Source organism: Spermophilus citellus (genome assembly GCF_964194105.1).
Source record: "Spermophilus citellus genome assembly, chromosome: 2".
NCBI lineage: Eukaryota > Metazoa > Chordata > Mammalia > Rodentia > Sciuridae > Spermophilus > Spermophilus citellus.
Window position 1 is genome coordinate 254,070,192 of NC_138183.1, and position 22,113 is coordinate 254,092,304.

A 22,113-nucleotide genomic window follows, 5' to 3' on the forward strand; every position below is an offset into this window, starting at 1 on the left:
GAGCAGCGGGAGGCTGTGCTGCCAGCACAGTGCACGCCCCCCCCCCCTTCTCTCTCTCTCTCTCTCTCTCTTTTTTTTTTTTTTGCTGAGCAATGCCTGGGACTGAACTGGGATTTCTCTTCCACTGAGCTGCACCCTTAGCCATTGTTAGTTTTCATTTTATTTGAGGCAGGGTCTCACTGAGTTGCCCAGACTGGCCTTGCACTTGTGACCCTCCCACTTCGGCCTTCTGAGTAGCTGGGGCTACAGGCCTGCGCCTGGCTCGTAAATCAGTTTCGATGGTCCCTGTTTCCTGGAAGCATTTTATTTCACAGCACACCAAGCAAGGCTACTTAAGGGCGTGGGTCTTCCTGTAGAGATCTTCTGACGGCTCCTCCAGCCACGAGGAAGACCTGGCTAAAGTCATCGAGCTCCAGGAAGTCATAGACAAGCAATCACGGGAGCAGAGCCAGATGAAGGAGCGCCTGGCCACCCTCTCCAGCCATGTGGCGGAGCTGGAGGAGGATCTGGACACAGCTAGAAAAGATCTCATCAAGTCTGAGGAGATGAACACGAAACTGCAACGAGATGTCCGTGAAGTGAGTGGTGCTAGAAATGGCAGTGCTTCCGGCACCTTTGGGGCGTGTGGGACACTTGGTTTCTCTCTGCTTCTCCCAGTCCCTTCCAGCCTCGGGGCTGGTGTAGAGCAGCAGGGATGGAAAACAGCACTGTGTGCCTGGCGTCCCTCACCCGACCCACTTCCTTTAGCCACTGCTTAGCCGGTGTGCGCAGGCGCTGCTGGTTGTCTGCAACTGGCCGGGGAGGGCTGCAGCCACTCCCTCCTCTCCCCACGTTCCCTCCGTCTCAGGAGGCCGGAGGCCAAACAGTGGTCCCACTTGGGTCATGTTGGGATCATCGTGTGAAAGCACATGCAGCTACACTAATTTCTGACAAACGTCTGTGTCTGTGCACCTGTGAGAAACCAGGGACACTTATAGATCAAATGAGGGCTGGACACTCTGCCATGCCACCTTTTGTCATTTCCTAACATGCTCTTTGTGCCTGCACACGACCATCTGACCATCTTGACCCTTCAGTGTGGATGTAAGAACAGGGATCAGTGAGCGACTTCATGGAAGGGTTGAGAACAAAGGAAAATATTTGCTCATATTAGATCCTATTATATTTTGGCTACAGTAGAAAATTATGTGGCAGAAAGAGTAAAATTCATTTTAGATTTTTTTTATTTCTTAATTTTTGGTTAGTCCTGGGTATTGGGAGTTGAACCCAGGTGCTCTCTACTGCTGTCCTCTGTTCTTTTCATTTTTATTTTGAAATGGGGTCTCGCTAAGTGCCATACTGACTCCTACTTCAGCCTCCCAAATTGCTGGGATTGTAGGCTTGTGCCACTGTGTCTGGCAAGACCTATCTTTTAAATATTAAGACTTTGTCATCATTAGTGTCTTAGTAAACAGGGAAGGACCTAAAAACGGTGAGTTTGTTGGCGGTATTGTGTGAATAAAATTGTGGTCCTGGTCTCGGCGTTGGGCAGTGTGTAGGATTCATTTTGCTACACACTCTGGGTGGTTGCATCCAGTTAAATTAACCTGTGATCTCTGTTTGCATTTGACAACACGGTTGGATTTTGTAGTTACCTGAGGTTTTATCCATCTAGTAAAAGATGGAGAAGGAAGGCTGTGTGTGGCTTGACGCAGACGCTTTCCTCATCTGCCTTCCTCCCTCTGAAATGTCTCTGTAGGCCATGGCCCAGAAGGAGGACATGGAGGAGAGAATCACGACCCTCGAGAAACGCTACCTCGCTGCACAGCGTGAAGCCACATCTGTGCATGACCTCAATGATAAGCTTGAAAATGAAATCGCAAACAAAGACTCTCTGCATCGGCAGGTAATGGGTTTCACAGGCCTTCGTCTGGCTTTAATTATTAATGAAGATAAAGATATTTTTCCTAATTTTCATGTTGAAAATATAAAGTCCAAATATCACTTTTCATGATCTTACAATATTGCGATCAAGAGGGAGGTTATTGCAGCCTACGAGGAACTGAGGCTACACCACTTCATGGAGCGCTTGATTCTGCTGTTCCCATGACAAGCTGACCTGGTGCTTGCGAGCTCATCTCGTAGGAAAGAGCAGAGTGTTGGACAACTCCAAGTCTCTGGCTACCAGTTGATAACAGGGGTTGCTGGCAAACTTAAAAGTGAAGTGTGTAGAATCAGTGTCTCCTGTAGTTTGAAAACCTTATTTACTCCTGTTTCTCTGTAGTCCCAGGGAACTGAGAGCTAACCAGAAAACCCTGCATCAGTCTTCTTGAAAATAAAGTATCCGGTATTTAATAAGGAGCATTGTTTAACCAAAAATAAAATATTAGGCTGTTATTAAAAGGGATATTAAGAATAACTTTTACCAGGCTATGCTAGTGTGATATATTTTGAGGGTTTAGAGCATGTATGTATGTCCATACGAAGGAGATGTGGACAGATGTTAGCTGCTTAGCAGCTAAAAACTTTTAGGTGTTTTAAAAAATTTCTTCTATGTTCAAGTTTTTAGAGTTAAGAAGTTTTTTTTTTTTTTTTTTTTTTTTTTTTTTTTTTTTTAACCTTTGTTCCATTTATTCTATTTTTTATGTGGTGCTGAGGATCGAACCCAGGGCCCCCCACATGCTAGGTGAGCGCTCTACCGCTGAACCACAACCCCAGCCCCAAGAAGGTTTTTTAAAAAAGAAGAAGAAATGTGCCTTTAGAAACTCTGCTGAGCAGCTCATCTGGCTCACAAGAGCCCTGGGCCACACACAGGCGGCTTGTGGCAGGAGGCATGGCCTCCAGGTGTGGGCTGGTTGCTTTTGGCGAGGTTGGTACTAACCCCTCCCACCTTGATTTGTCACTGAGAATGAGGGGGCTCTTAGAGAAAACTTGTTTTCCTTAAGGTCAGGGACCTTCATTTGTTCTTAAAAATTCACTTTCTTAAGAAAATAGCATGGGGCTGGGGATGTGGCTCAAGCGGTAGCGCACTTGCCTGGCATGCGTGTGGCCCAGGTTCGATTCTCAGCACCACATACAGACAAAGATGTTGTGTCCGCCGAAAACTAAAAAATAAATATTAAAATTCTCTCTCTCTCTCCTTAAAGAAAAGAAAATAGCAAATAGGTTGTCAAGGGGAGTTTGGGGCTTGGAGGTCAAACCTGATAAGCAGGACCAGAGAAGCCTGGCCTGAGCAGGCCACCTGAGCAGCCGGCGTTCCCTCAATAGCCCAGTCTGCCAAGTGGTGACAGAAAGCACTAGACGATTCCCACCTTCTGACGCTGGGCTCTCTTCCACAGACAGAGGATAAAAACCGGCAATTGCAGGAGCGCCTGGAGCTGGCGGAGCAGAAGCTGCAGCAGACCCTCAGGAAGGCTGAGACGCTTCCGGAGGTGGAAGCGGAGCTGGCCCAGAGGGTGGCGGCACTCTCCAAGGTGTGCGGGTGACTCTGGTCCCACGGCAGGACTGTAGCTGTCAGTCAGTGCAACTGGACCCATGTGTAGCTCAGATTTGCTCTCAGTGCCTTGCCTGGACGGGATGCTTTTTAAATGTCAAACCTGTCCTTCTTTGTCATCTCCTGAACCTCCCTCCAGTTCCTTCAGGTACATACCACATAGGCTAGAGGTTTTCATAAAAGAGGATAGTTTTTTCTCAGAAAAAGGAAAATGCCATTCTCTTTAAAGACAGACTTGTCAAACTTTTAATTTTATTCTTTTGGAATAAAAGTATAGTTTTTTTTTGTTTTTGAGGTGGGGTCTCATTTTGTTGTGCAGGCTAGCCCTGAATTCCTAGCTCAAGTGATCCTCGTGCCTTGACCTCCCCAGTACCTGGAGCTGTAGCCACGGGCCACCATGCCTGTCTTTAAAAATGACTTTTTGCTGGATGTGGTGCCTGTAATCCCAGCAACTCAGGAAGCTGAGGCAGGAGGATCACAAGATTGAAGCTAGCCTCAGCAACTTAGCAAGACCCTGTCTCAAATGGAAAAATAAAAAGGTTTTAAATATACTTAGTGGTTAAATGCCCCTGGGTTCAATCCCCAGTACCAAAAAAAAAAAAAAAAAAAAAAGTTTTTTGAGTAGCAGCCATTCCTCTGTTGACCAGCTCTTGGCGAGGCACATGCAGGATCACTCCCTGCCCTTGGTCCTCAGGTCCCTGGGAGAAGCAGGCAGTGAAGAGGCTGCTCCAGAGTGATGTAGTAGGTGCTCAACTCAGGCATCTACACAGGCCCTGGGAGGCCTCCCTGCCAGACCCCCGGCCTTCCTGGGGGTAGGAAGTACTTAGTGCTGCAGGGCAGGAGGCACCAGCCAGCCTTGTCCCCTGGCAGGGATCCTGCTCGCCTTGGCTAGGAGGAAGTCTCCTACTGGGGAGAGGTGGGGAGAGGGGTCCTTGGACAGAGGTGCAGTGTCCTGTGGCTGAGGCAATCTTGAGGCAGGCGGGTGGCAGCCAGACTTGCAAGCCTGTCCCATGAAGCAAGAGTGTTGGCCCACTGTGACCACCTGCTCCCTTGGAGATCCCCTTTTAAATTCTCGGTTTCTTCTCTTCCTGCTTTCTTTCCTGTCCTTGTCGGCTTTGTAGTCTGACCCTTTGTCTTCTGGGAGCTCTGCTGCTAAGGAAGCTAAAGTGTTGGAACTTACTTCCAAGCTTAGGAAGGTAGACGTGTGCCTTGCTCCTTCCCGTGCTTGCTGCTTTCTGCTTTACGTGCTGACTGACCAGCAGTCTGAGGATGGGGAAGTCACGGGTCGCTGAGGTCAGGCACGTGGTGGGGGGCACTGAGCCGTCGTCAGCACCGCGGGCTTCAGAGACAATGCTCAGGGCCGGTTGTCTCACGGTTAGCCCTCGCAGCCGCGGGGACAGTGTGCACAGGGTGTGCCTCACGTGAGGCCGCCCCACCGAGCATGCCACGCTTGCTGCTGTTGCTGCAGTGGGACACAGCATGCCACCCACAGAGGTGCGTGTGCGACACTCACGGCGTCTCTGACAGGCTGAAGAGAGACACGGTAACATCGAAGAAAGGCTGCGGCAGATGGAGGCGCAGCTGGAGGAGAAGAATCAGGAGCTGCAGCGGGTGCGTACACGCTAGAGCCGCGAAGGGCGCAGAGGCTGCCTGCTGATGTGTGCAGCCTGGCTGGCAGCAGGAGCCTGTGCCCACAGGCAGGTCTGCGGAGGCAGACTCTGCTTCTCTCGCCCACAGGGAGCTGCTCCAGGCACATGTGGGCTTCATGGGAGTCCCTCAAAGCTGTGTGCTAGCTGGGGGTGCCTTGAAGTGTAGAGCCAGGTCCCCATCCAAGGTGAGGCACACCTGCTCAGGGTGTGACACTGAAGTCCCCAGTTCAGGTCAGAAGCCTGACCTCTGTCCCAAATCCCGGGTTATCACACAATGGTAGATGCCGGGGTGGACGTTTCAGGGCAAGAGGAACACCGAGATGGCCTGTGGTGAGAGCGTTAGGACACAGTGCCGCAGAGGTGTATCTCTGAGTCCTGAGTTTTCCTGGAACTGGGCGGGTGGCGGGGGGTGCATGTAGGGCAAGGTCAGGACGCAGGCGGCCCGAGTTCAGGCTGGATTCTACCTGTGTAAGTGAGTGGAGGAGGTACGGACATCTGAGTGTCGAGCCGATGCACCTCACCTCAGCCAACTTTCTGACATTAATTTAAGGCAGTTAGGTTTTATTTTCCCAAAATTCTGTGTTCGTGGCCGTGCACTTTAGAGCATTGGAAGAGCTTCCAGGAGGTGGTTTTGATGCCTGCCTAAAGATTGCATCCTAGGCAGCCCTCTCCCGCCACTCAAATGCACACTTTGATCCCATGGGCAGAATGACATTATGTATTAGAGGACATACATCATTACTGTCAAAACCAGTTCATGAAGTTGTGAAGGATAGACCTTGGGATCGGAATATTTCTACCAGTTAAAAATAAACATTAAGTTGTTTTGCTTTAAAAATACTCAGATGTTGTTAGATGCCGTGGTCGACACCTGTGATCCCAATGACTTGGGGGCTTAGGGTCTCAGGTTTAAGGCCAGATCAGCAATCTATCGAGGCCCAGTCTCAAGATAAAAAGGGTTGAGGAGGTATCTCATTGGTAAAGCATCCCTGGGTTTAATCCAACCCACCCCACCCACCCGCCAAAAGTTAGATGCTGACAGGAAACAAGCATCTACCAACAAGGAATCTCAGGTATTCTGTATCCTGTGTGATGTGTCCTCCTTTAGATAAGGACTGTTGCTCTATGTGAGGTACATTGTGAGGGCTGTATGTTTAAGATTTGTCCCTGAGTTTTCCATATTCATGAGTTGTTCTGATCGGCACATGGAAGTCCACAGGATTGGCAGCCGGAAGGAGCAGCTGGAGCGTGATAGCAAGTGAATGGCTTGCTGTGGTCCTTGGTACTTTTAAAGTAATGCTCCTACATCTGCTCAAAGTCTCAAGTCTTTGTTGGTCCTATTTTAGGCGAGACAGAGAGAAAAAATGAATGAAGAACATAACAAACGTCTCTCAGACACTGTTGACAAGCTCCTTTCAGAATCCAACGAGAGGCTGCAGCTCCATCTGAAGGAGAGGATGGCTGCGCTGGAGGACAAGGTGGGTGCTGGGCAGGCCCTGCAGGGCCTCCCTTCCAGAGCAGCCATTACCCTCCTCTCCAGGAGAAGGCAGTGGGGCTGGGGGTTCTGCTGTGGGGGGAGGGCACGGCAGTCTCCGGGCTGCACACAGCCTTACTCAAGCATGAGTGGCAAGTTGTCTGTCACTCTGGCTCCAGGACAGGGGTAGTTGAGCAGTTTCTATAAAGGGCCAGATGGTGAGCATTTTAGGCTAATTTTAGTAATCATGAATAATTTAATAAAATAACTTCACACTAGTTAGTAATCAGCACAGAAGCAGCCGCAGACAGCTCACAGGTGAACGGTGCAGTTTTTTTCTGATTGGCTTGTATTGGGCGACAGGCCTGCACTGCCATCTCACTGAGCCCCACCTCTCTCCTCTGCTCTTCTGTGGAAGTTGATCTGGTCTTGTTCATACACACAACGCATGGCGTGGTAGGAGAGATGGAATCAACTAAAACCAGACACTCCCATTCCAGGCCCCGCCTTCCGTCTCCTCACCTGCTTGGAAGGAGGTCTCAGCCCTGCCTCTGGGGCTCACATCTCCCAGGAGCTGTTCCCTGTGTCTCCAGCTGAGCTGGGATTGGGTGTGCTAGTGGACATGTGCGTCCCTGGAAGTGCAGCTGGGAAGTGTCCCTAGACTGGCACTCAGCTGGGTCATGCAATTTGAAAAGATCAGTGGTAATTACTCCTCATTAGGGGACACGTTTATTTTACACAAAACTAGTTACAAAACGCATCATTAGATGCCACACAGAATGGCTCACTTTAAGGTAGAGGAATGTTTTTAGCTTTGATTCTAATTTTACGTTTGAAACTTAAGTTCAGGTTTCAATTGATCAGTAAATTGCACAGCCTCGTAGTTGGTGTAAACTAGTTTATCTGATTAAAGTGAACTTGCCCATGAACCTGGCTAGGAGCCTACTGGCCTACTGGGTCAGTAAAGGAGGGTATTTACATGGCGAGAAGGATTATCAGGTGCCGTCACCTTGGAGTCAGCATCCAGCCCTGGGCCTGGGCACTGCTCCCTGGCACACCCAGCAGTTCCTTCCTTCCCTGTGCTGCTTTGTCTTTTAGACAAAGGCAGCTGTAGTGTGTCACCCGGGACATTTTAAAGTCTCAACTGATGGATGCTGTCTTTTTCAGAATTCTCTACTGCGAGAAGTTGAAAATGCAAAAAAGCAATTAGAAGAAACACAACATGATAAGGTACTTAAATGCTCTGATTCATTGAGAAACCTGTTAAGAGCTGAACTGAGTTACTGTTATCACAGATATGTGGTGCAAGTTGAGAGAAGCTTAGCTTACAGCTCTCCTAGGCTACTAACACAAGATGTGTGCCTTTGTATTTGAGATACAAGTGTATGAGGCTAATATAATAGCAGAGACCTTTCATCAGGAACAGAGCTGTTGCTGGGTATGGTAGCACATGCACAGAATCCCAGCAACTCAGGAGGCTGAGGCAGGAGGGTTGTAAGTTTGGGGCCAGCTTCTGCAACTTAGTGAGACCCTGGCTGAAAAGATAAAATAAAATGAGTTGGGAACATAGCTCAGTGGTTTAGTGCCTATGGGTAAATTCAGCCTCTAGAACCAAAAAGAAAATAAAAATATACAGTGTGGGCTGGGGTTGTGGCTAAGGGTAGAGCCCTTGCCTAACACCTGTGAGGCACTAGGTTTGATCATCAGCACCACATTAAGAAAATAAAGGTATTGAATCTGTCTACAACTAAAAAAATTAAAAAATAAAAAGTACTCTTAGGGCTGGGGGGCCAATTTAGTGGTAGCACATTGCCCAGTGTGCTCCAGGCCCTGGGTCCATCCCCAGCACTGAAACAAACCAGCTGACCACACTGCTGTCCAGCAGAAATACAATGTAAACCACTTATGTGATTTTCAACTTTTTAGTATCCACGTTTGAAAAAGTATAAATAAATATGTAAGAGTAATTTATTTAATAGTGTGTGAGAATATCACGATTTTGTTTATTAATGGAAAACATTAGTGAGCTACTTAGGTTCGTCTCATGTTCCGCTTTGAGTTCTGGACCCCACGGGCACAGCAGGTCAGTTGGGGCTGTGTTTTGAGGGCTCCGTGGTCACCTGCAGTCAGTGGCCACTGTGTGGCAGTGTAGAACTGGAAGTGAGAGAAGGCCTGCAGGGGTGGCCAGGCAGAGTCCTGGATGCCCCGCTCCTTCCTGGGAGTCCTGCTCTCTCTCCTCAACCCTCCTCTGATGGTCTGCTGTTTATCCCCTGTGTGACTTTGTAGTCACTGAGCGTCACTTTCTCTTCGTTAGGGTTTACCTCACAGACCATCTCCGTATTCACATTTACTATGGAGCTCATGGAGAAAATTTTCCCCGAAGGAAAATGTTAGGCAGTTGTAACTAGTAATTTAGCCCGTTAGGGTTATGTTTGATATCTGAGCACATTTGTTGCAAGTAGTCTGAAAACCTGAAAGACATCCTTGCAATGTGAGTCCCTGACTGTTTTATAGGACCAGCTCGTCTTGAACATCGAGGCCTTGAGGGCTGAACTAGACCAGATGAGACTGAGAGGTGCTTCACTTCATCATGGGTATGGTATCGACAGACCTGCAAGTGTGTTCTAGCCTGTCCTGGCCTGTGGGTAGCCGAGCTGGGTGTAGCGCCAGCCTCACTGCAGGACATTGGTGGCTTAGTAGCAGCAAGAGTGCAGAGGGACTGTGTCTCCAGAGGTGGGGCTTGAGCCAGGAGACAGGGCCCTAGCAAACCTGGACACACAGGGGGCAGTTTGGCAGGTGGGGAATGCCTGGCTTGTCTTTGGGCATATTAACTTAGGTGCCTCAGGGAGGGCGGCACTGATGGTGTGGGGACCGGAGGACGGAGCCCAGGGTGAGAGGCGAAGCAGTGCTTTCCCCGGAGCAGAAGCCATTCGCACAGGGAGATGCAGCCGAGGGAGGAGCTGATCCAGCCAGAGCTTGGGTTCTTTGACCTTCGCGGGTTTGCCGGAGCATTTCTATTTATTTATTTATTTATTTTGGTACTGGGAATTGAACCCAGTGTCACTCTACCGTTGTACTACATTCCCAGCCACTTTTATTTGATTTATTATTTTAAAAAAAAATGTTTTTAGATGTTGGTGGGCCCACGTGCCTCACACATGCTAGTCAAGTGCTCTACCACTGAGCCACAACCCCAGCCCCAACCACTTTTATTTTTTGAGAGAGGGTCTTGCTAAGTTGCTTAGGGCCTCACTAAGTTGCTGAGGCTGGCTTCAAATTTGTGATCCTCCTGCCTCAGCCTCCTGAGCCACTGGGATTATAAGTGTGCGCCACTGTGCCAGCTGGAGCTCTACTTGTTTTGAGGCACTGAAGTTGTGAGATACGGTCATTTTAAAAGCACTTGAGATAGGACTTTGCTTTGGCCGGCAGAGGACTGCGTCACCTGTCTTGGGAATGACCCCAGTAAAGTGCTCGGCACACAGAGCTTCTTGTCTTTTTCTTTCTCGTCATTCAGAGGCAGTCTGATTAAGAGTACTTTTTTTTTGGTCATTGTTTCTTTGAGGAAAATGGTCATTGAGTGAAAGTTAAACCTCAGCTAAAGTTTCTGAAGCGGTCAACTGGTGTTGGGCAGGTGCAGGAGACAGCACAGTGGTGGCGTAGGGAGAGTGCGGAGCCTGGTGGGCGTTCCTGCACTTGCAGACATCGGGCATTGTGTACCATGGCCTGGCCCACAAGACACGATCAGACAGAGCCAGAACACGCTGTGTGGAAACCAGGGGCTGGGCGTCCAGGACGAGGGCCGCCTACCCACAGAGGGACGTGCTGTGCTCACGACAGGAGTCGCGGAGAGGTGCTGTTGCTGGTTGGAGCCAGTCAGCGGTGTCTGGTGCCCGCACGACTCTCGGGAGGCCACTGTGTGTGTGCCGCTTTCTGGAACAACAGAGGGAAGCAAAGAGGTAGACAGGCAGTAGAGCAGGCAGTGTTTCAAGATGGAGAAGGGTGCCTGTGTTTGACAAGGGAAAGAAGATGGGGAGAGGACATGTTTGCTCGGGAGCCCAAGGGGCCAGGCAAGGTAGACCGCCTCACACTGAAGAGGCGAGGCAGAGAGGGTCCCGCTGTCCCCGGAGGCTGGCCTGCAGAGTCCACACCTGTCAGCTTAGAGAGGAGCAGTCACAGTGGGGATGGTTGGGCCAGGAGGAGGGGTGGGGGAGTGAGCTGAGAGTGCCTGCCCCGGGAGTGCCAGGCCCTAGGGCTTCCCCAGGGGCCTGGGAAGTGCCTGCTGTGGGCTGTGTGGAGGGGAAGGTGAGCCAGGAGAAGGGCATCGTGATTAGGAGGCTCGGTGGCTCCCCAGGATCTGCGTGCCCCCTAGAACCACCGGCAGATTGCCTGCAGAAGGCCTTTGAAGAAGGAGCAGGCCGATGGTCAGGAGCAAGGGAGCAGGTGAGAAGCAGCTGCAGGGCTTGACATCTTTCCAGGATGTCAAGCAGGGAGAGGCTGTGAGCCCTGAGAGGAGCTGGCCTGCCTTTCAGGCCCTGTCTGCAGGGCTGCTAGAGGGTCCTGAGGCTCGCCTGCATGACTTCCTGTGAGCAGATCTTTGCCTCTGAAGGATTTCTGAAATGAAGGCACAATGCCTTTGTTTGACAAGAATCCAGAGGTTCCGAGGATGTAGGCTCCGGGCTGCTGCAGTGAAGGCGGTGGTGGGCTCTGTGTGGTTGACCCCTGATGCTCCCTCCTCCTCCTCAGGCCTTGGCCAGTGGGCACAGCGGGTCTCTTAGCTGCTTCACCCAGTGACCCAGCCTGCTCCTTCCTGAGGACTCTGCAGCCCAGAGTGTTGGTTTTGTCACCGGACCTGCATACAGGTCTGGAAACAGACACACAGCAGGCTAGGCCACACAGATGTGCAGCCAGGGCCTCCCAGGAATGCTTGTGTCTGACAGCTGTCACACCATGGATCTTGGCATGATTGGGGAAGCCACAGAGCACTACAAGGCCAGAGTGGTATCCAGGTGCACCTCTTGCCAGCCGTGGGAAAGTATGGTGGAAATGCAGCCCCGCGGCCTTGTGCTGGAGAGGGGTTCTCTCTGCAGACAGTGGTTGGAGGCCTGTCTTCCTCCATGCCAGTGGCCTCTGTGTGGGTTTTCCTGTGGTGATTGACATTTTTCACACGAGGCCTGAAAGACTGGAGTGGAAATGCTGGCTGGGAGCAGGCAGCATGCAGCTCTGAGGGCACACCAAGGAGGTGCCTGCCTCAGTCCGCCTGCGTTCTGACAGGGGCGGGTCTGCTTGTCGAGAGGTGCTTGCTAGGTCCCTCCTCTAACACCCTCCTTTGTTTCCTGTTTCAGCCGCCCCCACCTGGGCAGTGTCCCAGACTTCAGGTTCCCTGTGGCAGATGGGCACACAGATGCCTACAGCACCAGTGCAGTGTTACGGCGCCCCCAGAAAGGCCGGCTGGCAGCGCTGCGGGACGAACCTTCCAAGGCAAGACCTGGTGGGCGTGCCTCTGCTCGCAGGGGCGCCTGCTTGTCCTGAACCGGAGCTCTCCATAGGTCTCTCTCTGCCTTTTCCTGCCCCACTTTCCTTTCTGGCTAAGAGTCTACTTTTAAGTCCCTTGTGCCCTTTTTCTTTCTTTTTAAATATTTTTTAGTTGTTGGTATATCTTTATTTTTTATGTATTTATACGTGGTGCTGAGGATTGAACCCAGGTCCTCACGCATGCTAAGCTAGCGCTCTGCCACTGAGCCCCAGCCCCAGCCCTCGCCCCCCCCCCTTTTTTTTTTTAAAGGAAAAAAAACAGTCTACTCGCAAGCACAGTGCTGATGCTTGCCTGTGGAAGGGTGATTGAGAGTTAAAGGGTGCACTTGTGTTTCTGGTAGTGTGCTTCCTGGGGTGATGGACTCACCAGAGAAAAGGGGTACCTTGGCTCATGGTCTTGGGACTTTTAGTCCTTGGTCCTTGGCCCTGTGGCTTTGGGTGAGGGGCACATCACAGTAGGAGCGTGTTGGAGCAAAGCCACTCACCTCAGGAACTGAAAAGGAAGGGCCAGGTTCCCTCAGTCTCCTGGAGGGCAGCCCCCAGTTCCTGAGTTCCTCCCACCCAGCCCACCTCCCAGAGGCTCCTCCACTGTCCAGTGCACCAAGCTGGGGGCCCACACCTTCATCCTGTGGTCTGTCGTACAGCCTGCATCTGTGAACTGCTGGTAGTTGAGCACCACTTCCATGGACCCCTCAACACAGGGCTGCTGTGTGCACAAAACAGGCACAGTGTCCGTGACAGGGCATAGCCCAGTGGGGACATGCAGGAAAAAGAGAGGTGTGGCGGTGCTGGCCTTGCCGTGCTGTGTGCGGGTCAGTGCAGAGCCCAGCGGCTCAGTGAGCATTCCTTGCTCAGTTGTGGGGCCACGCGCAGCCTGGCAGGATGGCCTCAGCTTGAGGGCACGTGTGGTCACAGGTTGCTGTCTGTACAGGCTCCAGGGGGGAGCCTGTGCTTCCAGGTGCCCACACAGCAGGGGCCAGAGGCCTCAGGCCCCTGCTGTGTGCACCCTGGGGTCCTCAGAGCACCTTGCTGGTCCCCTCAGAGCCCATGCTCTTTCATGTTGTGGGAGGCTCACATCATCGCTTCCCATTTTGCTTTCCTCATTCCCGTGAGTTATATGAGTCCTGCCCTCACTTGGGGGTGGTAGGAATCGTCCTCCACCTCCCGCAGAGAGGAGCAGTGGAGAGAGTGGGCGTGTTCCTGAATTGTGCCAGCATGCTGGTGGCACGGGCCAGAAGCAGGGAGGGGAGCCAGGCTCTCCTGAGTTGTGGAGTGAGAAAGGGAATTCTAAATAGCACACCAGGGGACTTTCAGCAGGGCTGTGGAGGAGGCAGGAGGAAAGAGGCCCTCCTGATGTGTCATTAACACCAGCAAGCTTTGCTGAAGGGTTGGGTACAGTGAGGGAATGAGGAGACCCATGTGTCCCAAGGACTGGGCTGCAGCACTGGGAAGGACAGGATCTATTTCTCAGGTGAGAAAAGCTGCAGGTTTCTGGGGAGGCTCTCTATTTCAGGTTGACAGACCTGTCCTGCATCCAGGAGGAAGTGTGGGGCAGGCCATTGCGTACAGCCTGGAGCCCAAGAGAGCAGTCTAGAAGTAGAGAGAAAAAGTTAGGGGCTCGGGCTGGGGCTCAGGGGTAGAGCGCTTGCCTAGCATATATGAGGCCCTGGGTATCCTGAGCACCATATATAAAAAAAGGGTATTTTGTCCACCTACAATTAAAAATATTTAGAAAAAAAAAAAAAGACCTTAGGTGTTATGAGCAAACAGATGGTAGAGAAAAGGCATGAGACAAGTTGGAGTCATACTCAGAAGCTCTTAGGTCGCGTCACTATCCAGGGATGGACCATGGCGTGCTCCAGAATGACAGGTTGAGCAGGAGCTGCATGGGACAGAGTGGCTCAACAGGTGGGGGTGTCCCTTACCACCTTGCAGGCTCCAGGGTGGGAGGGGTGGGGCAGTAGAAGTGGCTAGCTGGGGAAGCTTCACTTCAGTGGGGCACAGTGGACTGGGGCCACCAGGACTTGGGGATAAAGGTCTCATGGCTTCTGTTTGGCATTTTCAGATGGGAGTGAGAGAGAACTTCCTGATGCTGATGGGGTGATCCAGAGCGAGGGCGCAGTGACAGCAGATGTGTTGTCTGGGTGGGGACAATACTTCAGAGGAGGGTGGCAAGGGAGGGATCTGGGCTTTGTGTCTGGGACTGGAGTGTGTGCATGGGGATGACGTTATCACACAGAGGGGCATGACATGCCCGGTGCACATGCTTATCCTATGTTCTGGCAGCAAGAGTCTTTTCTAGATTTTTCGGAGAAAACCCCACCCTCTGCCTTACCACAGCCTGGGTGCTGGGAAATGGCACCTGCACGGCTTGCTCCTTTTCCCCTGGGGTTCTTCCCTCCTTGTGCTTTCCCTGGGAACTCAGATCCACTCTGTCATTGATGCCACTTGTGAAGTGTGAAGGCTACCGACTATACCAGCTGCTGAGCATTTAGATCATTTTCTTCTCATAAGCTGTTTGGGGCATTGATACCACTGTACTCTTAACTTTCAGTGTTTGTCTGACTCCGCCATCTCCCACTTGTGGGTCGTCATAGAAACACCCCCCACCACACACACACACCTGGACCTTAGTAGCACCAGGCAGTCTAGGGAACAGGGTGTCCTCCTGCTCCCCGTTTCTGTACCATGGGCATGACCTATTGTTCCAAACAGTTTGGGTCCTCCATAGGTTTTTAAATTTCTGTTGAGTGTCTTTCAAGTTCCTTGATGAGTGTGGTTGCCCTCGGTCTGCTGAGCTTCACTTTTCTTGCTTGCAGGTACAGACTCTCAATGAGCAGGATTGGGAGCGTGCCCAGCAAGCCAGCGTCTTGGCAAATGTGGCACAAGCATTTGAGAGTGACCTTGATGTGTCTGATGGGGAAGATGACAGGGACACTCTGCTCAGCTCAGTGGACCTGTTATCACCCAGCGGGCAGGCTGATGCGCAGACGCTGGCCATGATGCTTCAGGAGCAGCTGGATGCCATCAACAAGGAGATCAGGTATGTGAGGGAGCTCGTCAGCTCAGAAAAGCCAGGGAAGTTGGGACTGGTATCTTGTAGGTGTTCCACTTTAAGAATTTAAGTTGTAGTCTGGCTTGCTTGCTGTGGGAGGTGAATGTATTAAATCTCTTCCCCAGATACCCATGAAGCACCTGGAGAGAGGCGGGGTGCAGGGTGCTCAGTGCCCCTTGGTGGGGGTCCTGAACCGGTCTGCTCCCCTGCTGTGCAGGAGTGTGCCTGAGGGATAGATCTGCAGTTGTGTAGGGGCTGGGTGTGCCCCGGGGAGGGAGGAACTGGAGCCTTCTGTTGCCTCACGCCAGGCAACAGGGGCACTAGGCAGGAGCAAAGGCAGAGGGTGAGGCTGGTTGTGAGAAGCCTCTCCAGCCTGCATGTCCCTGAACTCGGGATACCTCAGTGCTGAGCGGGTGCGGGTGCCCATCGTGTCGCTAGCAGGCAGTGGAGGGCTTGAGGTTGTGCATTCCCACTCCTTGCCTTTCCCTGTGTTGAGTTGCACAGCACATGAGGACGAGGTTCAGTGGCACCCTGAGGTACACCATTAGTGTCTCATCACACATCAAGTTAGTGGTGGCAGCAGGAAGTTTATAACCCAGCGGCTGGAGTGGAGTCCAGGAACTGCCCCTGATGATGCAGCTCACAGGGCCCTCTCCGGGACTCAGCAGTGTCAGGGCCCACAGCCTGGCCTGTATTGAATGGAGAGCAGCATGAGGCCCTGTTGGGGAGGGATGGTATCCTCTTGGGTGGTGGCTGTCCTGCTGCCTGGACACTGGGCTGCCTGTGGTCTGGACACAGACCAGCCTGCAGGTGTCATGTTCAAGACCAGAGGGCTCAGAAAGAGGAGCGCCACCCTGGCAGGAAGCGAGAAAGGAGAGTGGCCTTGACCTGGCAGGAAGTGTGAAAGGAGAGTGGCCCTTACCTTTAATTCTTCACAGCGTGCTGCTGGGTGAAAGCGACTGTTCTCTCTCTACAGGTCGGCCTGGTGTAAATGCTAAGGTCTCTCCACTGACTTGTAGATTTCCTTCTGTTGATAGTGATTTTTCTTAGAATACCTAAGAGAACTTGACTCTGGAAGGGTTACTGCAAGGTTTCTGTGTTAGCATAGTTTGGTACTAAAATTGCTACTCCCTCATGCACAGTGCTGCAGTGGGGAAGAACGTTGGTCTTCAGTTCCACATTAGTGCAGCCTGAGACGACGACACAGATCCAGGGACCCACACAAGGCTGATAGGGAGGTCCGTCAGGCAGTGGTCACGTTCAGATTCAGACTTGAAAAGCCCAGCCTGTCCTTGTTTAGTCTGGTGGGTTAAATGTTGGAGACTCTCGTTGCCTTGGACACCAGTTCTTTTGATCAGACTTCCTGACTTCAGTGAGGGTGCGTGCGGATAAATGGACAGCTTCCCTCTGGGGACAGGGAGGTAAGAGCTGTGTCCAACTGTCTCAATTAGGGACCGCCACAGAAAACATCACCAGCCAGCATCCTCCAGAATTGTGGAGTGGATAAGTCAAAATGACCTGTGGTGCCACTAGAATCAATCTAACAAGACTCAGTGGAAGATCTACCTTTCCTTGCTCTAAGTCCAGTATGTTAAAAGAGATAAAAAGTAGAGGATTCTGCCGGAGCCCCTTCCGACTGGCGGTGGCTCGCAGTCATCAGCGTATGAGCAGAGTTTTTATCTGACTGTTTGCTAATAGAGGGAGGTGACCACTTTTGTTTTTGTTTTAGGTTGATACAGGAAGAAAAGGAAAACACAGAACAGCGGGCAGAGGAGATAGAGAGTCGAGTCGGCAGTGGAAGCTTGGACAACCTTGGTCGTTTTAGATCAATGAGCTCCCTTCCACCCTACCCTGCTTCCTCCCTCGCTGGCTCCTCCCCCCCAGGCAGTGGGCGCTCCACCCCAAGAAGGGTCCCTCACAGCCCCGCTCGGGAGGTGGACAGGCTGGGCGTCATGACACTGGTGAGTGGGGCCTTCCGGGCTGCCCGCCCTAGCGCACTCGTGTGGCTGTTGCTGGCTGTGCATTTGCCTCTTGAATGGCAAAGGAGGTCGGGTATGATTGTCACCCTAAGTGGTTCAGGACTTTTCAAACTAACTAGTACTCAGTCATTCAGCTTCACCGAGTGACTTTAATATTGGGTGGCCAGTTAGCAGGCTGTCGTGTATTATTGTGGCACTGGGCATGGGCTTTGTCCAAGGCGGACAAAAAGGCACTTGTCCAGCTCTGGAGGTCAGACAGTTAAACAGAAAGAGGATCGCAAGAGCCCAGCATGGAGCCACCGTGCTAGCACGAGGTGTGGCCCTCACGGCGGACTGCCTTCTGCTTTCCAAGATGCAGGTGGGCACCTTCTGTCAACAGCTGGCTCCCTTGTGTCCTGGAGGTGCAGGGACCTTGTGCCGTTGGCAACACTCATAGACCTGAAGAGCGTTAGTGGCTCTCCTGTCACCTGGGTTGCCTGAGGCCTTGCTCATTTGTGGCACTTGCACAGTTTTCCTGTTGCCGGCCTTTCCATTTCAGTTGCCCGGGAGCCAGCAAGTGGTTAGCCAGTGGTGGGCTAAGGGCAGCCTGACTGGTGGTGTTTGACACAGCTTGCACACTCTGCAGCCCTGACTAGTTAGGGACATTTTAAACTCCCTGACAGCCTCATCCGTGGTTCTTCTCAGCTTTCCCAGGCAGCTTGTGGCCTGCCTCCTAGTTCTGTAATCCAGAGGGCTGGCTGGCAATCTCTCTGCCTCCCTGTTGGTTTTGATTTCCTGCGTCATCTTGCGCTGTCGCGTCTGTCAGTCTGTAGTGGGTGGGTCCATGCAGCTCTCCTGCTGGCTCATCCCTATGCCCTCGCAAGTGCATCTGTGCTGGACGAGGGTGGCTAGTGCATGGTTGGGCTTTCTCTTGTTTTTTAAAAAAATGGGTATTTTTAAGTAGATGCAGGCATAGTGCACGTGATTTTTACTCAAACTGCTTAGGAGCTGCATGATTCATCAGTGAAGTGTCTCTTGTATTAAGAAGCAATCTAAGTGTAGAGTGAGTAGAAATTTTACAGGTACACTTTATGGCTGTGGTGGTTGTGTTCAAGATAGGAAATCTCATCAATTCACTGAACGCATCCCACTGCCTGTATTAGATGTTTTAAAATTAAAATATCTTCCATGAGTCATCAGATATGAAGATTCTACACAATACCATGCTAACTTTGGCTCTTATATATTTGCACAGAATACCTTGCTTTAAATAATAGATTTATTTATATTTTAAATATTTTTTTAGTTGTAGATGGATACAATACCTTTATTTTATTTATTTATTTTTATGTGGTGCTAAGGATTGTACCCAGGACCTCACACGTGTGAGGCAGGTGCTTTACCACTGAGCCACAGCCCCAGCCCCCCCAGGGTAGATTTATTTCTGAGAAGTTGTAAATCAAATTTTAGGTAAGGATTTTACATTAATGTCCAGTAGATGATTAGGTTTGTTTGATTTTATAATAGGTCTTGCAGTGACTTCTTGTCAATTAGAATAACACTTTTAATTACGATGTTTATTACTAAAGAAAACTAAGTGGTGGAGAGATTTGGCTTAGGATAGGTGATTATCAGGGCCCTCATTATACAGAATGCCAGGTTTTAATAAATTGCACATGTTCAAATAGAATTTTACCTGGATAGTAATTTATAATGTTTCTCTGATGACTCTCAACTGGTTTATGTTTAAATTCATGGTGGAAAATGTTCTATCTCAGCTGTTTTTCTCTGAATTATCTCACGGATGCCTTTGCTATTCTGTCTTACTCTGTGCTAAACCTGGAGTCTTTGGACTGTGCAGTAAATCTGGCTTCTCTCCATTTCTTTGCACGCATCCGTCAGCCTAGCGACTTACGGAAGCACCGTAGAAAGGTAAATCACTTGTAACCTAACGTGCCATGAAGAATATCACATTTTACATGAGTGTGACGCTCTGCCATTGTGTGTTAATGAATAATTTTTAAAATATTTTTTTAAATTGTCAATGGACTTTTGTTTATTAATATATTTATATGTGGTGCTGAGAATTGAACCCAGTGCCTCACACATGCTAGACAAGTGCTCTACTACTGAGCCACAATCCCAGCCCCCACCCCCCCCGAATAATTTATGTTTTAATAGACATGTTTAAGCCAACCCAGCACTTCACATGGGACTGTTCTATTGGACATAGTCTGTGGGACCCTGGGAAAGTAGAAGGGTTTGCTGTTTTCCTAGTGTTTTGGGTCTAATTGTTGCATGCTTTGCTCTAATAGACATAGCAGTTGAGATTTAAATACACGGCCTGATGGGAGCAGAGCCGTAGCGCGTAGATTTGGGGAGAATGGTTCACCGACAACGTTGCGAGGCAGCAGTCAAATTGGCCTCCACACTGTCTTACTAACCCTCATGCACATCCCTGAGAGGCAGGGACCCTGTTGGTTCCCAGGTCCAACTGTGAAAACTGTGGGAAGGTGACAGAGTAGTGCCAGAGGGTGACTGCAGCCCATGGTGAGAGGAGTCGCTCCTACTAGCCACCACGCTGGAGCACACCCCCAATTCAGCTGATTTGCACTTGGGTTTGGGTTTTGGCAGCAGGGCCTGCTTAGTGAGGAAGCAGCACCCAGGGCACTTTAGTGTGCAACCTGGAGCTCGGAGGAGTTCTGAGTGGGTGGCTGTCAGCTCAGCCCAGGTGTGTGTACATAGAGCTGGGAAAGGCCAGGCACTGCTCACATGGGATTGCTTCCTGCTCTGCTGCAGTGTCACTAGTCAGACTGAGGTGACTCCCACTTTCCTGGCGCTTGTAGAAGAGGCTGAGGTGAACTGGTGGGTGCTGGCACCGTGCCCTGCTGAGGCGTGCAGAGGGCAGAGTGCAGCCTGGTTGTGAGCCACAGTGTTCCATAGGGTGCTACTGTTAGCAGCTCTGCAGTGGGGCAGGCCTTGCTGAGGGACCTTGAGAGGCCTTCATGTCCTTTCTTGGCAGCAGGGAAAGGGTGCTAGAAATTGAACCCAGGGCAGGCTGTGCTTAGCCTATGCTCTGCCACTGAGCTACACCTGAGCCCATTCTGGCTTTTTCTGTCTTATGATTACAATTGGAAATTAGGAAAAGATGCAGAGTTTACCAGGTTTCTGGTAAAGATCATGTCTTACATGAACTCAGCTCCATGTTGCCCTGATCCACTTGGTTTATTGGAGCCACTCTGGAGCTGTACTGGGATTGGTGCACTTTACCCAGTCCCATTATGAAAGAAGCTCGCTGTTCAAGTCCTGTTGTGTGAACAGACCCTGCCTTGTATGTTCCACGGACTCTAGTCCTACTTCAGGCCCAGAAAATTCAAACCGCAAAGCAGGACTGCCTGGACCTGTCGCTATGGTCACCGCTCTCTGGTCTCTTTTGGTGCGTATGCACACGCAGTGGTCCACGGCAGGGAGCCCTGTTGTTAGAGAGACCCTCTCTCATGACGTACCCAGGATTAGTTTACCTAAGCCACAAGGAGCAAGCGGTTTAAATTGCTTTTCGGTGCTTCTGGTTCCAGTGTCCAGTCTAGACCCTGAGAAACCCAAGCCACACATTGTCTGGGTCGTGTTCCAGGCTGTTCGTTGCCTTTTTTTCCCCTCATAAACAAACAGCTACTGGCACTTGACACAAACGTCTTTCCCCTCCCTCGAGTTCCCTTGGACGGCACAGGGAGATGAATACACCCGTCCTGTGCTCTTCCTCACTGAGGGTGATGTTATCCTCTTCAGTGGATGAGGGTGTGGTTTGCAGACAGTGACCAGGTCCTGGCTGCTCCTCGGTGATTGTCCTGGATGTGCCTCGGGCTTTGGGGAGGGCAGAGCCTGGGGCTGAGGGAGGAGGTCGTGGTAGCCCTGTGTCTGCCTGGGTCCCCAGGCTCACTGTCCTGGAGGCAGGCTCTGAGTCAGTGGCTCTGTGCTGTGGGTGCTCCATGGTCCCGCTTCTCCTGGACTGAACAAAGCCTTGTCTGCTGGGTAGAAAGTGTAGCTGATGGGTTTTCAAGTAGGTTTAGGATTATAATTTAAGGCTAAGGGCTCTTTGTTTTTTTTCTTTTAAACAAACTACTGTTTACTAATCTTGCTCTTATTTTACCCCCTTAGTTACCAGCTTCCAGGGAAGAGGTACGAGATGACAAGGCCACTATCAAATGTGAAACCTCCCCGCCCTCTTCCCCGCGATCACTGCGGCTGGACAGGCTGCACCGAGGGGCCTTGCATGCAGCTAGCCAGGAGGATGTCAGGGACATACGAAAGTAAGCAGAGAGCTGGGCACAGTGGCACATGCCTGTAATCCCATGGCTCAAGAGGTGGAGGCAGGAGGATTGCAAGTTCAAAGCCATAACTTGCTAATTTAGAGAGGCCTTAAGCAACTCAGCGAGACTCTGTGTCTAAATAAAATACAAAAAGGTTTGGGATATGGCCCAGGGGTTAAGCACTCCTGGGTTCAATCCCTGGAACCAAAAAAAAAAAAAAAAAAGTAAGCAGTGAGGTCTGCAGCCACACCTAAGCAGGTTGCACTGCCTGGTCCTCAGAGCCTCTGCCCACCTGCTTTGCTCGTCATCCCTGACACGGATGCCTCGAGAAACCTTAGTGTATCCAGGTGTGGGGGCACAGCCCACGACCTTAGCTGCTTGGGTGGCCCAGGCAGGAGGATGGCAAGTTCAAAGCCAGCCCTGTCTCAAAAAAACAAAAAAAAAGAAAGAAAGAAAGAAAAAGAGTAAAGAGGGCTGGGCATGTAGCTCAATGATAGGACACCCTGGTTCAATCCCCAGTATAAGAAAATAGGCCCACTGAAAACTGCATACAGCACATGGCATATATGATTGTTATAAGAATACACTATAACAATCATGATATAGAAGCTCTGTTTATGATCTCCAAGCTGTTTTAAATGCACCTGTGTCAATTTCATTGATAAA

General features: G+C 50.9%; 1 protein-coding gene across 12 annotated transcripts in view; it reads left to right on the plus strand.

Moving 5' to 3' along the window:
- PPFIA1 (PTPRF interacting protein alpha 1) overlaps positions 1–22,113 on the plus strand; it is a 90,076-nt gene that overhangs the window by 37,664 nt on the left and 30,299 nt on the right. For 8 of the 12 annotated variants that reach the window (XM_081260479.1, XM_081260487.1, XM_081260484.1 and 5 more), the window contains 13 exons: positions 357–578; positions 1,739–1,885; positions 3,318–3,452; positions 4,594–4,668; positions 5,000–5,083; positions 6,468–6,599; positions 7,763–7,825; positions 9,110–9,189; positions 11,938–12,073; positions 14,947–15,170; positions 16,912–17,143; positions 19,043–19,072; positions 21,296–21,447. In XM_081260479.1, coding sequence (XP_081116605.1) covers positions 357–578; positions 1,739–1,885; positions 3,318–3,452; positions 4,594–4,668; positions 5,000–5,083; positions 6,468–6,599; positions 7,763–7,825; positions 9,110–9,189; positions 11,938–12,073; positions 14,947–15,170; positions 16,912–17,143; positions 19,043–19,072; positions 21,296–21,447 — 1,712 coding nt within the window. The remainder of the gene's footprint in view (positions 1–356; positions 579–1,738; positions 1,886–3,317; positions 3,453–4,593; positions 4,669–4,999; positions 5,084–6,467; positions 6,600–7,762; positions 7,826–9,109; positions 9,190–11,937; positions 12,074–14,946; positions 15,171–16,911; positions 17,144–19,042; positions 19,073–21,295; positions 21,448–22,113) is intronic. The other 4 variants (XM_081260488.1, XM_081260489.1, XM_081260486.1 and 1 more) reach the window with 3 other exon arrangements.